At 40.9% G+C, this 15,335-nt stretch overlaps 1 protein-coding gene across 4 annotated transcripts in view; it reads right to left on the minus strand.

Moving 5' to 3' along the window:
* Nucleotides 1-827: 827 nt before the first annotated feature.
* Nucleotides 828-15,335, minus strand: part of sox13 (SRY-box transcription factor 13) — a 54,771-nt gene continuing 40,263 nt past the window's right edge. For all 4 annotated transcript variants that reach the window (XM_030052041.1, XM_030052040.1, XM_030052038.1 and 1 more), the window contains 5 exons: nt 10,694-10,824; nt 8,071-8,176; nt 6,294-6,464; nt 4,435-4,651; nt 828-3,174 (listed from right to left, as the gene is read on the minus strand). In XM_030052041.1, the coding sequence (XP_029907901.1) occupies nt 2,892-3,174; nt 4,435-4,651; nt 6,294-6,464; nt 8,071-8,176; nt 10,694-10,824 (908 nt within the window). In that variant the 3' untranslated portion in view covers nt 828-2,891. The remainder of the gene's footprint in view (nt 3,175-4,434; nt 4,652-6,293; nt 6,465-8,070; nt 8,177-10,693; nt 10,825-15,335) is intronic.

The following is a 15,335-nucleotide window of genomic DNA, read 5'->3' on the forward strand; positions in this document are numbered from 1 at the left end:
GTGGTTGTTCAGACATTTTTGAAGACACTTTTTGAGATTACGTTAGTGGGTGAGTTTAAGCACGAGTCCACTATCATCTCAACAGTGTAAAATAATGTTTTACGAAGTGTATGTTAAAGTGTTAGCGTGGGACCTACTATCACTTCACATACACTACTCACAAAAAGTTGGGGATATTCGGCTTTCGGGTGAAATTTCAGGATGAACCTAAAATGCATTATAACCTTTACAGGTGAACTTAATGTGACCTTCTGTAAACTTTTGAATGTCCAACTGTTCAGTGTTTCAGTACTTTTTGCACAAGTTGCTGTTCTCTAACAAGGAGTTTAACGGCAAAATTCACATCAGGTGTTTGATGCTCCAGCTCATCGAGGTCGTATCATTAGGGAACGGCTGCTGGAGACTGGGGTACCTCAAATGGAGTGGCCTGCACTTTCTCCAGTCCTGAATCCCATAGAAAACCTATGGGATCAGCTGAGTCGCCGTGTAGAGGCTTGGAGCTCTGTACCCCAGAACCTCAATGTCCTGAGGGCCGCCCTTCAAGAAGAGTGGGATGCCATGCCTCAGCAGACAATAAGTCGACTTGTGAACAGCATGAGACGTCGTTGTCAAGCTGTAATTGATGCTCAAGGGCACATGAAAAGTTATTGACACTGACATTTTTTGTTGTGGTATATCCACCACTGTTGTTGGCTTTTGTTTCAAGAAATTGTTTGAGATGAGGAAATCACCAGTGTATGCTTCTACTTAAATGCCCTACTTTCATGATATAATATCACTGTAGCGTGAACATTTTACATTTTCCATAAATTTCACCCAAAAGCCAAATATCCCTAACTTTTTGTGAGTAGTGTATTCTAAATTATGAGCATGAAGCCTACTGTCACTCCACTTAGTGTAGGCTAAAATTGTGCTAACTATCAATTAACATGTTGTAAAATGTGAGAGCCAATGATCTGCCAGGGACGCATGGATGATTTTGGTGTCTGTATTCTCATCACTCATCAAGGAAGCTGACCAACAGGAGAATCTCCAAGAAACTTGGTGTGTTCACTTCACCATCTCAGCAACAGCCCATAACCATCAGCTGACCCCTTCTCCATCTCTGTATCCACCATAGCAAAGGGGGATTTACAATTACACCTGAACACTTGACAGCTTCCTCTCCAGCATGATTGAAACACTAAGATTTGGGGATGGTTTGCCTCTCTGTTCAGACGATTGTGGAACAGGACAGCAAAAGATGACGAGGAGAGGAGAACCCTTTAGCCTATTCAGATGGAGCCTCGCCTCACCCCTCATATGAGGCTGATTGATCTGTCACAGGGTTGCCTGCAAAAAACATCCATCTTTATAAGCCAATAAGCAGGTAAATTCTTGTATCCAAGAAAATGACACTTTTTTCCATTAAAAAAATATTGAAACAAATGGATCTGCATTGGAAACAGGTGACATTATATCACCCTTGCTAGATTTTTCGCGGCCACACGGCGACTCGGTACTAAAGATGGATCTCTTCTGCAGCGTTGTGGCGGGCTGCATCTCAGGAGAAATAACAGCAGACATCAGGATACACAGATAGAAGGTGCTCAATTACAACCTTAATTAATAAACACTCAAAGAAGCAAACACAGAGGTATAAAAAAAAAAAATAGGCAAGGCTGAGGTCAACCCACCATGCGATGGAGAGGGAGTTGATAGACACACACATACAGCATATACAGAACTGGACTAAAAAGGGTGATGAGAGAAGAGGAGGAGGAGGGTTTTCATTGATGATTTACACTATTTGGGTTGCAGCGCTTATTTTCGGAGCCTTTTTAAATCAAGTGCAAAAAGCAATCCCGTGGCCAGCCTGATTGAGAAACGTTAGGTGAAGCAGGGAGTTTCTTTTCGGCTATGGCACTAAAACTTTCAAAAACAGCTAAAAGTCTAGGGGACGACTGGAGCAATGACTGACGACTAAAAATATATCATTTTTGGGCGAATGTGATAAATTATTTCTCATATTAGATTCCTGATGGGATTTGTGTGTTTCTTGTTTTAGATATGCCCTCAAAATAAATGTATGGAGATTTTTTCCAGGACTATTGCTGTTTATTATAATTAAAAATAAATAAAGGATAAAATCCAGACCTTTGGCTACAGAACTGCCAATACCATCCCTTGCCAAACCCAACCTGGGTACTTTTGTGAGATATTTTGTGTTAAAAAAAAAAAAGACAAGACAGAGGCAGACTGGGCTACCTCATGATGTAGTTGCCACACCTTACAGCAGGGGGCAGCACTGGCACACTGATTGCACCCTGGATCTCCACTGCTGGCCTGTTTCTCTGAGCAGAGGGAAGGTGGTCAGTCACTCTCGCCCCTATACTTTCTGTAAGTTGTAAGTTTTCTACGACACAGAGGGTTTTCTGGACTAATAACTTTGCAGAAGGTGCCGCTCAAGCACGAAGCGACGTTTGACGAAAGTAAATGTTTTCGGGGAAAAACAGGAAGTCGGGCTTTCTGAAAGAATGAACCCACGGCATTATCTCTGACACAAAACAGCTGATGAAATGTCTGAGGGGAAATGAGTAACACAAGAGCTTGCCTGTGTGTGTGTGCTATATGTGTGTGTGTGTGTGTGTGTGTGTGTGTGTTTAGATTGGGGATTGTATTAATTTACAAGAGAATGGGTTCGACTCTTCTATCCCTAGATCTCCTCACTTTTGCCTCGCAAGAGACAGATTTCCCATTCAGCGTCCGCTCGCCCTCTCCTCCATTCTTCTTCCCTCCTTTCTCTCTGGTCAGTCAGCGAAGCACACCCTTTCTCCTCTGCTACCCTCTGTTCATCCCCATCACCTCCATTTTCCTCATTTATACCCCCCTTTTCCTCCCCTCCTCCCCCCTCAGTCTGTCAGGAGCACCAGTTCCCCTTCGCTCCTCTCTCCTCCATCACTTTCCTCCCCTTCGCTGTACGGAGGCCGCTCCCTCTCTCGCTCTCTCTCTCTCTCTCTGGGCAGGGAGGTGGGCGTGGCCCGGCTCTCGGGTCGGCGTGGGGGAGGCTGGACTTGGGGCAGGTAATCCAGCAGCGCCGGGTGAAACGGCATGGCAGCCATGGACACGGAGCCGGCGCCGCCCGGGTACTGGCCGTCGCTGGGGGCATAGTGAATCTGCTGGGGCTCTGATTGGCTGGAAAGACAGGAAGCAACACCGAAATGTTTGAATGACGGCCAAAACTTGAGCTTTTTGTTTTCAAACTGACACTCTGAGATTTTTCTTGCACCGCTATGAGGGTTCAACTTAACGAGCATTGTCCTCTTTTGTTTTTTGTAATCAGCCATAAATAAACTTGAACTTGACTCCTATTAGTGATATATAAAAATAATTTATATTTTTTACATTTTCACCGTTTAGCCAATACTGTTATCCAGTGAGACTTAGAATGCTGGAATCAACTGAATAATCTTCTTTTCTTTAATCACCAACATTTTAAATAACTAGGGTCAAACTGATCAGATGACTGATATTTTGGGCCAATACTGGAGTTTCTTGTCCAGTCAGTGTGGTTAACCTCTAATATGGATATTAATAATATGGATAATATGGATATGGGTAAAATGCAGTTTGAACGAGGATATCTTTCTCACATTTCTCCAACATTTTGCTCAGATTCAACACAAGTATGTATGAAGATTTCGATAACGTTTCACTGTAGTCAGTGATTTTTTTAGTGCCTTACCAAGAATAAATGTCATGATATTGTTAAAGATGTTTATATACTGGCAGAAAACAGGGCTAATTGATATACTGATATTACACTGATGTTGTGATAAAAGACTAGATATCATCTGGGATTTTAGATCTTGTAATATCGTGATGCGACATGAGCATTATCCTGTCCTGGTTTTGAGGGCTGCATGACAGCAGAGAGATGCTGTTTTCTGAACTTATTAGCCTGTTCATTTGTCCAACACTGTGATATTCTGATATTGCCTTTTTATATCACATAAAAGGCTGAGGGAACAGATTTGATTGCAAACCTCTGAGTTAAACAAATAAAATAAATAGAAAAGTAAAATGGAGAAAGACAGAATTCTAAAGACCAACTACTGAAAACATTTCTGAATGAAGAAACTTAACTCGTTGGAGGGAACAATGGTGTGGGATGCTATTCATCGTCAAGGCAAAACTGGAAAAAAAAAAAAAAAACAGCCCAGCTGCTTTATTACCTCTCTACTTTTGTTTGTGTCTCCGGAATAAAAAAAAAAGAAAAGAAAAATAATGTCTTTGGGAGCTGCAGGCATTGTTTACAATGTGTGGAGGTACTAAGCGCACCACTGTTAATGGAATGAATTGTCAGCATCTGCCAGGGACAAACTCTGCTGCATTATCCCAAACTTTAGCGCACTCGCCTTTGTGCGGGCGCGCCGCGTTTCAGCTCACTCTTACCTGTGAGTGTACGTCGCTCTCTGCTCTTGCCGGCGGCTTTTCATCATGGCCTTGTACTCGCCCACCCTCAGCCTCCGCCCCTCCACGATGCAGGTCCGCTTGGGCCGGGGTTTGTACTTGTAGTCGGGGTAGCGCTCCAGATGCTGCCTGCTCAGCCTCGCCTGCTCCTCGTAGTACGGCTGCTTCTCCTGGTTAGACATGGCCTTCCACCTGGAGCCTGCGGACAAACAAGCAAGGATACAAGGAGCATGAGGAGACGGCAGGAGGTGAGGAGAAAACAAACAATGCAGGAGAGACGAGTTCATCCAGAACTCTGGCAGCAGACTGTAACAGGAACAGTTCACCCAGAATACAAAAAAAGATGTTTCCCCGCTTACTCTTGGTGCGGTCTATCCATCCAGACAGTTATTGTGTGATTTGGCAAGGTTTCCAGTTTGCTGCAATCTTCCTTTTCTCCCGGCGCCCGGGTACAATGGGGCACAGAGGCAATTATGTTTACATTCTCTGAAACACAGAGTCCACTGTCGGACACAGCTGCAGTGTCCAAAGCGATGTTTTGGGATATTTCTCACCATGAATGTAGTGACACCTTCCAGTCTGCAGAATTTCAACATCAGAACGGATTTGCAAACCTCCTCAGTTCAAGCTGGCTTAAGAGAGACAACAACTGACATCATGTTGCCTTCACTCAGTGGAAAGCACAAAACATGGGAGAGGGACAAAACTGGACTGGTCACAGGTCTTGCAGTCTTGCATCCCCATGCGTGCAGGTGCATTTCTGGAAAGGTACTCATGGGCTACAGCTGCGGCCTCTGCAGGCTACGCAGGAGCCACAGAAACCTGCGGGAACCTAGCTATAGCAGCATTTTGACGTAGTATAAACTAGCTGTTCCATGTGAGAAAATTCAGCAGCAACACATAAGACATGAGACATAATCCACAACCTTCTGCAGTGAAGGGTTTTGTTGGGAATTATTTTGTATTTGAGTTTTTCTGATGAAGGCCTTGTTGCAAACATGAGCGGAAACATCAGGTGTTTTTAGTATGTAGCCTGATAATGAACATGTCTTTGCTTTTCCTCTGTGAGCAAAAGGTGCACCTTTCTTTAGTTTTTTTGACAAATACATTTTTGATGACCAGAACTCCCCCAGCCTGATTGTACAGGCGTCCTAGGGGACAGGGAAGACCACGGCAGACTGGAAACCCCACCAAATCACACGGAAACTATATGGATGGATAGACCGCACTCACTAGCACGAGGTGGAAAAATACCTTTCGTTTGCATTGCTTTAATCTGAAAGCCACGTTCTGCAGGAGAGCATGGCCTGAAATACAGTTTTAATTCCGACCAAACACTCAAGCAGCTGATTTCACTGATTAGTTCCTCCTCTCTGCTTGACGGCGTGTTAAACAGTAAAACCAGCTGCTCAAGTGTTGGCTTGAAATGAAAACCTGCATGCACACAGCTCTCAGTGGCACAGTTTGGAGCCCACTGTTGTAAGGAAAATAGTGTTTTTTTTTTTTTAAACTGAGATGAAATGTGTATTATTTAAGTAGCTTTGTGCTGTGTGTGAGTGTGTGTGTGTGTTTGTATGTGTGAGTAAATGTGCGTGACAGAGATGTGTGGTTGCATGAGTGCCTCCAGCTCTCCACAATAGAAAGGAATGTAAGTGTTTGGTCAGAGGAAGGGGATTCGGGCCAATATGGGTGTGCATGCGCAAATGTGTGTATTTGTGTGTGTTTTTTTCTACAGTGTGAAGCAGGTGGCTGATCATGCCCTCACATGCCCCACTGTGCCAGGCAGCGGCTCACAGTTGAGACACAGAGTGGAGCACACCCCGTCCCAGGGCCGGGCTCACCCAGTATCTTGCTGATGGAGGAGTTGTGCATGTCGGGGAAGGCCTGCAGGATCCTCCGGCGCTCATCCTTGGCCCAGACCATGAAGGCATTCATGGGTCTCTTGATGTGGCCCGAGGAGGGAGGGGGCCGAGCCTCAGCGTAGGTCCCCGGCCCGGACATCGACAGGGTACCTACAGGAGAAAGGGGTACTGTCAGAGCCAAAAAGCCAAACCAGTGTTGGGCTCCTTACGCATGAAAAGTCATGCATTACTGTGACAGAAAGTCTAAAAATGTCACATAAGTTTAAGTCTGTTCATGGTTTTGGTTTTGTTATGATGACATGTTCACACTCTTCAACACATGTATCTGCTTTTACATGTGCGGACGCTCAAAAGCATTGCACTGTTCATTATTAACCACCTAGGAAGCTGGATTTCCCTGTACTGTACCCAACTTCCTCACTGGTTGATAATGAACAGTGCAATGCTTCTGAGTTTGTAGATGCTTCCATTAACTTCAAAAATCATGTGTACACTTTACATCACTCAAGCTTCCCTTTAGAAATTCCAGTCAACTTGTAATTGTGTGCTCGTGAACGAGCCTCACACCCCACCTCATTAACTCCTACAGTTAGCCATAAATGGTTAATTAAACACCCTTCATGAATACTAGATGCGCATACAAATGTGTTTGTCATTCCATTTTTTTTTTGAGTGAGAAAATGGTCAGAGCACAAGACTTGAAAAGAGGAATTCACTTTGGGAAATTTTAGTGATTTGGCAGGATGTGCTGAGGCGAGAGGCACTGTTTTGTTTTAGTTAAGTGCAAATTAGAGACTAAAAAAAAGTGGCAAACACATCTTTCAAGGCCTAATGTGTGCTTATGTAAAATTTACATATGAGCTATTCTCCTCACCACTTGTGTCAATAAAACAAAAGTAGACTTGAGGCCAATTACATAGTGTGTCCATCATGATACTGGCATAAGAATGAGATAAATATGCAAAATAAATATTTGCTGGTCCACAGTTTTCTTCAAGGGCATGTGGTCCATTAAGATGCCGCGCCTCCTGCAATTCCAATTGTGAAACACATATTTTAATGACATCGTTTCTGTTATTGTTGTGTTCAGTTGTTACTCTCATGTAAATCATAAATGATTACAGAAACTTGCGATTAGTGATGAAAAAGCACTGCCTACACTCTTTGTCTGTGTAGCAAAGGGCGTACTTTTGTCTGCCCAGCAGCGGTATGTGTGTAACATGTTTGGCTTTTCCATGGTGGCCCCTGATTGGCTGACACCGCACGCTGAAAATAACTGCATCTAGGGCGGAAAAATTTAAGCCCAAGCATTTACATCCAGTTGATCATTACCTTCAGTAACCTTGGACAGCTCCTGCGATCATGTCCGGTTGTGGTTGTGACTCTTTATAGTTTATAATGTTAAAAGTTTAAAATTTAGGACACTCAATACAAATAACTCCTAATTTATTTGTGCATTTGAAATGATAGGTATCCTCAAACTGAGAAATGCATTATGGTACTGGCTAGGGGAAACACCTCCACCCAGAGAAAGTCAACCTTTCTACAGTTTGTTAGAGCAGAATGACTGCAATAAATATCATGGACGGAGGTGTGATCTATATTTTGGAAAATTTAACCTCAGTTTTATATTTAGAGGGCGTGGTGAACAGTAACAACTTTGTGATTGGTGACTGTGGCACCACTGGGCATTATCACTCACTTTATTATTATTTATGTTGCTTTATTTTGAACAGGCAACGTGAAGGACTCCTACCCTCAGAGTCGCTGCTGAGATGGTCCTCAGTGGACCGCAGCGTCTGTCCGTCTTCACCCCGCTCGCAGTGAGAAATCTTCTCACTGCGAGGAATGTCTTTGTACTCCTGAAGACAAAAAAAGACACAGAGGAGTCAGACCTGCAATAAAGGCACATGCATGTTAACACTCTCACGGACTCAAACACAAAGGGATGATTTGAATTCGACGGCAATAAAAGAAAAATGGTCCAAGGTCCGAGGAGTGCATTCACGGCATGCATGTGCTTCAGCAACGCTATTTAAGGTAAAGAAACAACAGGCGTGCCATATCAGCTGGTGTTTAAAGCCGGAGCTGTAAATGCAAAGAAAGGAAATTAACATGCTGTGAAGGAGGAAGAAGGAGAGAGGAGAGGTGAAGGGAGAGAGAGCAGGAATGTGACAGCTGTGAATTTGCAAAACTATCACACCATTGACATACTATCAGCCTTCCCCATGCTATATTATAATACAGCATTATTCCCATGCAGCGCTCCATCAGCAGGTTCGATACCAAAATAGGTCGGTCAAAAGTATCGGTGTAATTGAACATGTGCAGCATGGGGATAAAAGCTGATAATTGGAGCTGAGGCTAGATGGAGCGAGATAATGGAGGAGAGGAGGAGGAGAGCGGCAGCGTACAGTGTTACTGTGGACAAAGAGAGAGGGCAGGTGGCTCAGCCAGTGCCACACTGAGACCTTTGTGGTATTGTAAGGCTGCAACAGCTGTTGCTGCAGGACGTGGCTGAGACCAAAGCTGCAGCCGCCACAAAGAGCGAAAACCAAGAAGAGCAAAAAAGAAGACAATTTCTATGAAAAAAAAACAAAAAAAAAACATAACGAGAACCGCTCATGTAACTGATCGGGGCTAAAACTGTCATTTCAGTATTTATTTATTTATTTATTTATTTATTTGAATACCGGTCACTCAAACACAGCCTGAACTGAATCTGCGTCTACTGTGGCTGGCGGGACATTCCAGAGATGAAAGGTGAAACTTCTCAACACTGACATGTCCAAACGCAGACTTTCCACTTTTTTTCCACATTGGATCAGCAAAGTGAAACACTCTTTGCACTCCTCCAATGCATTACTTTATTGGTTAAAACTTAATAAAAAAATCAAGTTTATATGATTATTTCCACTTTATCTGTAAAGTATGAAATAGCCAAATAGTTTGCCCAAATCTTGATGATGCAGCCCCTTTTCATTATCAGATTTTCCATACTCTCTTATCACTTTGTAATTACCTCTTGGTAACAGTGACACCACAATGAGATGTTACAGTTTGGTTCAAGCTTTTGTGTACTGCATGTGCTTATATATTTATGTGTGTGTGTGTGTTTGTGTGTGTATACGCTATAACTTAGATATTCATTCCCCAGTGTGCTGCACTCTCTGTAAGAGCACGGCTGCCTGTAACCCTAAACCCGTCTCTGACCCCTGACGAGACCGCTGCACATCAGTCTGTGTGTGTGTGTGTGTGTGTGTGTGTGTGCGTGCCTGTATGTGTGTGTGTGTAAGGGAGTGTGTTGTCTCAAGCCATTGTTACACAGCTGATCCTCTTTAAATGCCGCAGCAGAGTTGGGAGAGTATTAGTCATGATCATATAATACGATCATCTTTACACTGCAGGAGGGGGATCCACGGGAACGGCCACATCTCACGCAGCAGTAAACTTTCATCTCGTGGATGATTCATGTGTTGTGTCATTTCAAAACTAAGCCATTCATATGCTCGCTAGATTCAAGATATTTCTGCTAATATTTCCAGTTTTCAGTGTTAAACTGCCAAAAAAAAGACCTTCACTGACTCTGGACGTTATTCAGATTTGAGAGTAAAGAAAACAATGGATTGGCTGATTTTTTTTTTTTTTTTTCATGAAAATGCTTGCAGCAAGGAATATGGTTGGTAAATATTACAAAGATATGTTCTGGACGCTTAATATTTACAGTTTCAACTTTCACCATCTTAATTTGGAGTAAGTTTGTCATTATGTGTCGTTTATTGCATACCACGTAACATCTTCAGTGATACTGATGTATGTATGTAATGAACCTACTAGCCACCTGATATATCTCTACAAGCTCTAATAAGAACTGCCGCAGGATCAAGAGCAATTCAGGAAAGACAGGAAATGCTTTCTTTCATCAAGGGCAGCGAAGACGGAGGTAGTCTGAGGTAGCAGATGACAGCAGAGCTGGAAAATCCAACAAACAGCCGCATCTTCCTCTGCAACGCTTGGTGATAAAACACTTGTTGTGGTGTGGTGGTGGGATGGACACCCTGGCTAAATTTGTCACATCACTGGCCATAATTAAAAATTTACTTGACAATTGAATTTTACGCCTGGACAAAAATAAAACTCAAGGAGAAACACTGAATACTTGTCATTTTTCGAAATTTTTGGCATGAAAATTTGTAAAATTATGCTAAATATCAGTGCAAAATATCAGCTTTGGTCCAGCCAGTGCAGCCGGTCTTCAAAACCCCACATCTTTTCGGCTAATAAATTTCTTCTATTTCTACATGAATGTCTAAGGCCCTGATCTGGAGAGGAGGTCTGTGATTGTGTCGGTGTAGGATAAAGTTTGAACGTCAGCTCACTGCTTTTCCGGTGCCGTCTCTCTCTCTCTCCCTATCCCTCTCCCGGTCGCGCCCCCCGGTGCCGTGGCTCCTCAGGAGCTGCTGGGCGTCATGGATGGCCTGGGTGACCACATCACCGTCTCCTAGGAAACCTGAGGACACCGAGGAAGAAAAGATGATGACGATAAAGTTGAGGAATAAAAAGGTGAACAAGAAAAACAAAGAGACCGTTGAATAACATGATGATGATAACGTTGATGAGTAAGAAGAAGATGATGAGAAAGATGACAAGAATGACAAGAGAGGAAGAGAAAGAGAAAAGACATATGAATGAATGAATGAATGAATGAATGAATGAATTGTTTATTTTCGGTCATTATAAAGAACAATACACTTTCTGTGAATTTACAGCAAAATATTATCATACCTGTTCACACTGATTCATTACACACAACAAATTTCCCACATCAATGACCGAAAAAAGGAACAGGCTGAAGCCCCAAAGCTTAATTTTGCCTGTCCGGTACAATCCATAAGATCAAAACAGAAAGAAAACTTACTCTAATTTATAATCCTTAATTACTTTACACTTTAAGGGTTTAAAAAAAAAAAAAAAAAACTCAACAGAAAGCTACACAATTCCAGCTCATCACTGAGGCCATTCCAGAATTTAACTCCCAAAACTGAAACTGATCATCATACATGTTTCAAAAACATATAACCCTCTTAAATTATAATGTCCTTTTCTTAATTTAAACAGTTGTTGAAGACCAACAGGAAGGCTTTTATTCCTAACTTGAAAAAGTATTTCCAATGTTCTTGAATAAACAAAATCTAAAAATTTTAAAGTACACAAGGCTATGAATAATGGATTAGTAGACTCACGGTAATAGGCTTTATTTATTATTCTAATGGCTTAATTATAATCTAACAGTTTAATTATAGGGTCTACATTTGTTTTATATACATTTCCCCAAACCTCAACACAGTAAGACATATATGGCATTAAAAGTGAACAATACAATATATGCAGGCATTTTTTGTTCAGCATATCCTTTGTTTTGTACAGAATAGCAACAGATTTAGATAATTCCCATTTGATATACTCTATATGTGGCTTCCAACTGAGTTTAGAGTATTTAATCACTCCCAGAAATTTTGTTTCATATACTTTTTCAGTTCCAACACCTCAGTATTAATTCACTATTAATCCTGCCACCGCCAAACACCATAAATTTTGTTTTATTTTCATAACTTATTGATATCAAACCACTTTTTTAGCGTTGTCAATTCCCTATCTACTGTGTTCAATAATTCTTCCATATCCTCCCCTGAACAAAATAAATGAGTGTCATCTGCAAATGTAACACATTTCAACTTATTAGATACTGTACAAATATCATTTAAATAAAGTATAAATAACTTAGGTCCCAATACCGAACCTTGTGGAACACCACAGGTTGAGATTCAGTATGCTTTCTTAAACTTGTTGACCACTTCTAACATATCACTCACACAAACTCCACCAAGTAACACTGAGTTGCAATTATCAAATGCAAAAGCAAAATGACTGTCTTCATCTCTAGGAATGTTGATTTCCTTTGCCAAACTTGGACCAACATTAACAAAAAAAAAAAAAAAAAAAAAAAAAAAAAATCATTACACTCATTGACAACTTCCTCTATATTTTCAGTAACTCTTTTCCGATCTCATAATAGATGTCAATCTGTTTTTATATTTTCTATTCTTATCCTCCTTTTCCTTTGTTCAATGCATGATAAATTCCCTGTAAAGTCTATTTTTCTTTTTACCAGCTTTTTCCAGCCCCTTTGTTAGCCATGATTTTCCTCTTTTTTGGCAAGGCAAGGCAAGGCAAGTTTATTTGTATAGCACATTTCAGTGACAAGGCAATTTTAAGTGCTTTACATAGAGCATAAAGGCATTAAAACAATATAAAAGGGGGGATTTTGTTTATACTCAACGGATAGTGTTGGTCACAAAATGTCAAAATGTATCCAAAAATGCTTCATATGATTCATTAGTCTACTCTACATAAACTTCCTGCCAGTTATGATTCGAAAGTTCTTCCCTAAGATCTATAATTCCCTTGTTATTCTGCCTATTCATTCTTAATTTTGGCTTATTGCTCATTTCTAACACTGTAAAAATCGGCAAATGGTCACTTACATCAGTCACTAATAGTACACTTTTTTGTTTTCCCCTCAATTACATTTATAAAGATATTGTCAATCAATGTGGCACTATCCTTTGTTATTCTGCTGGGTTTTATAATTAATGGATAGAAACTCAAACTAAACATGATACTGAGAAATTCTGTGGTTTTCATATGATCATTAGATTTCAGCAAATCAATGTTGAAGTCATCACAAATCAGAATCACCTTATTGTATTTTTCATATAATTCAGAGATCTTCTTATCAAACTGATCAATGCATGACCCTGGTGTTCTATAAATGCAACTAATTAAAATGTTTTTGGATCTTTCAACTGTAATTTCAATGGTTACACATTCCATCAAACTGTCAGTAACAGTTGTCATGTCACAGCAGATGTCCCAAGCAGGGCAACACCCCCTGCCCTTGTAATGACCCTGTTTTGCCAAAACATTTCACAGCCTTCTAATCCTTCTTTGCAGTTCTTTTCCATCACTCAGCCAAGTTTCTGATTATGCTGAACTTTTATTGACAATGTTGAAGGTAATCTTTAATTTTGGATAAATTACTGTAGAGATTACTACAATTAAAGTGAATCACTGAACATCCCTGCATTTTCACACTGGACTTGAACTTGTCTTGAGAATAATATTCACAGTCCGTGTTCATGTCATGGTAGAAGTGAATCTCTGAGACAAATGCTGTTTTCCATCTCATAACGTTTGTGAACTTGAAAGTCAAAAGACACATATTCTTAGACCAGATTTGTCACATCCAAACAGTATTTCACCTTATAGCTCACCACACAAACTAACATTTCCCACTGTTTCACATATCTACCATAATAGTCCTCATTTTCACATGTATCGATCAAGCTCTTTTATATCCCTGATGACTATTACTTTAGCCTGCTCTGGTGTGCCATTCAGTCTTATCATTACTTTACAGTTTCTTGTCCAGGTGTCTTGAATTCGCATTTCCTTTTTCAAGATTCTGGCTTGTCTTGCTATTTCAGCATTCCTTTTTGTGAGATGTTCGTTTACATACACCCCTGCGCCCTTCAAGTTTTTTTTTGCAAGTTTTAGCACTTCAATTTTATATTTTCAGCTCACAAATCGAATGATGATGTTTGGCCTGTTGCTTTGTCTTTGTTGTTGAAGAACGTAATGACTTGCTGTTCAAGTGAGTGCATCCTCACCTTCCTTGTCACCTGCAGTGATCCGTGCATAGGTGCGGTGCGTTGTTTCAAGTCCAGGTATTATGAGGTCATCCATCCATGTGTACTGTTCTGAATCTTCCACTCTTCTTTCAAGCTCATCAATTTTCTTGTCTTTTTCTATGATCACAGCCTTCAGTTGTCTCACTTCATCAATTAAATCCAGTAGGCCCGTCTGTTGTTTTGCAACCTTACTGAGTTCCTCTGACATGGACATCAGAGACTTTTTAACTTCTTCCATTTCTTCTGCCAGCTTCTTAGAAGCCATTTCTTGGTTTAATTATGGAAATACTTCGTAATTCCAGGTAATGCAGGCTTGCAGGTGTGTCAACACATTGTGGCACATGTCGTCAAAGGTGCCCAAAACTTCAAAAATAACAACAAATGATCCCACACATTTAAACTTCACTTTCTTACAAAGCTGTAAGCGTTTCTTTACTGCTTGGATGTCAAGTTATTTTTGTGATTTTTGAAGGATTGGTAGAACTGAACCACGCAATGCATCTAACCAGCAGCCATCTTCCTCTTCCTCTATCTTGATCTGAGGGGGCAGATCAAGGTAGAGGAAGCAGTGTGTTAAAGGCAGTTTCCTCTTACAACCCATCACAGACTACTAACACTCTCACCTACACATGATGATGAGCTTCCTATCCTGCTTTTGTAAAATTTCGTAAAATGTCATAATGACTTAAACTGAAAGAATGAAATGATTCAGCTTCTCTTAGGGAACAAGACAAATAGTCAAAGCTGTAAAAACCCCAACCATCTCAGCTGCTGCAGCCTTCATCAGGATTACTGAATTGCATGCATAGTTGATGAATATTTTTACTGTTTTGGGAAAGTCAATATCAGAGGACAATGCTCATAGACAAAATAGATGTTCAACACCGGTTTGCTCTGTTCCCCGATCATCTACATTGGCTTGTTTCCCTTTTGTCTTTCTCTTAATTCTGTAAAGTAAAAAGAAATTATAACAAAATAAAGACACACCACCCACAACAAGTAGGCCTACAATATTAAAATAACAAGCACTGTTCATACTAGAATATCTCAGTTCAATATATTTATAGTGGTGTGATGTGAGAGACCTACAGAGCCTCACTTTGTTGCTTTGTAAAAATTTAAATTGTAATCTGCAGGTTCCTGATTTCTTTTTTGGTAATAGTACATCAATAGAAATATCATTTTTGCCGCTGAGCACTAATTGCTTTGCTGCTTCTGCACTGCACTTCCCAGAGATCACCTGTCAATCAAACAGCATGGGCGGGACTGT

This window comes from Myripristis murdjan, chromosome 5 (assembly GCF_902150065.1).
Source record: "Myripristis murdjan chromosome 5, fMyrMur1.1, whole genome shotgun sequence".
NCBI classification, from domain to species: domain Eukaryota; kingdom Metazoa; phylum Chordata; class Actinopteri; order Holocentriformes; family Holocentridae; genus Myripristis; species Myripristis murdjan.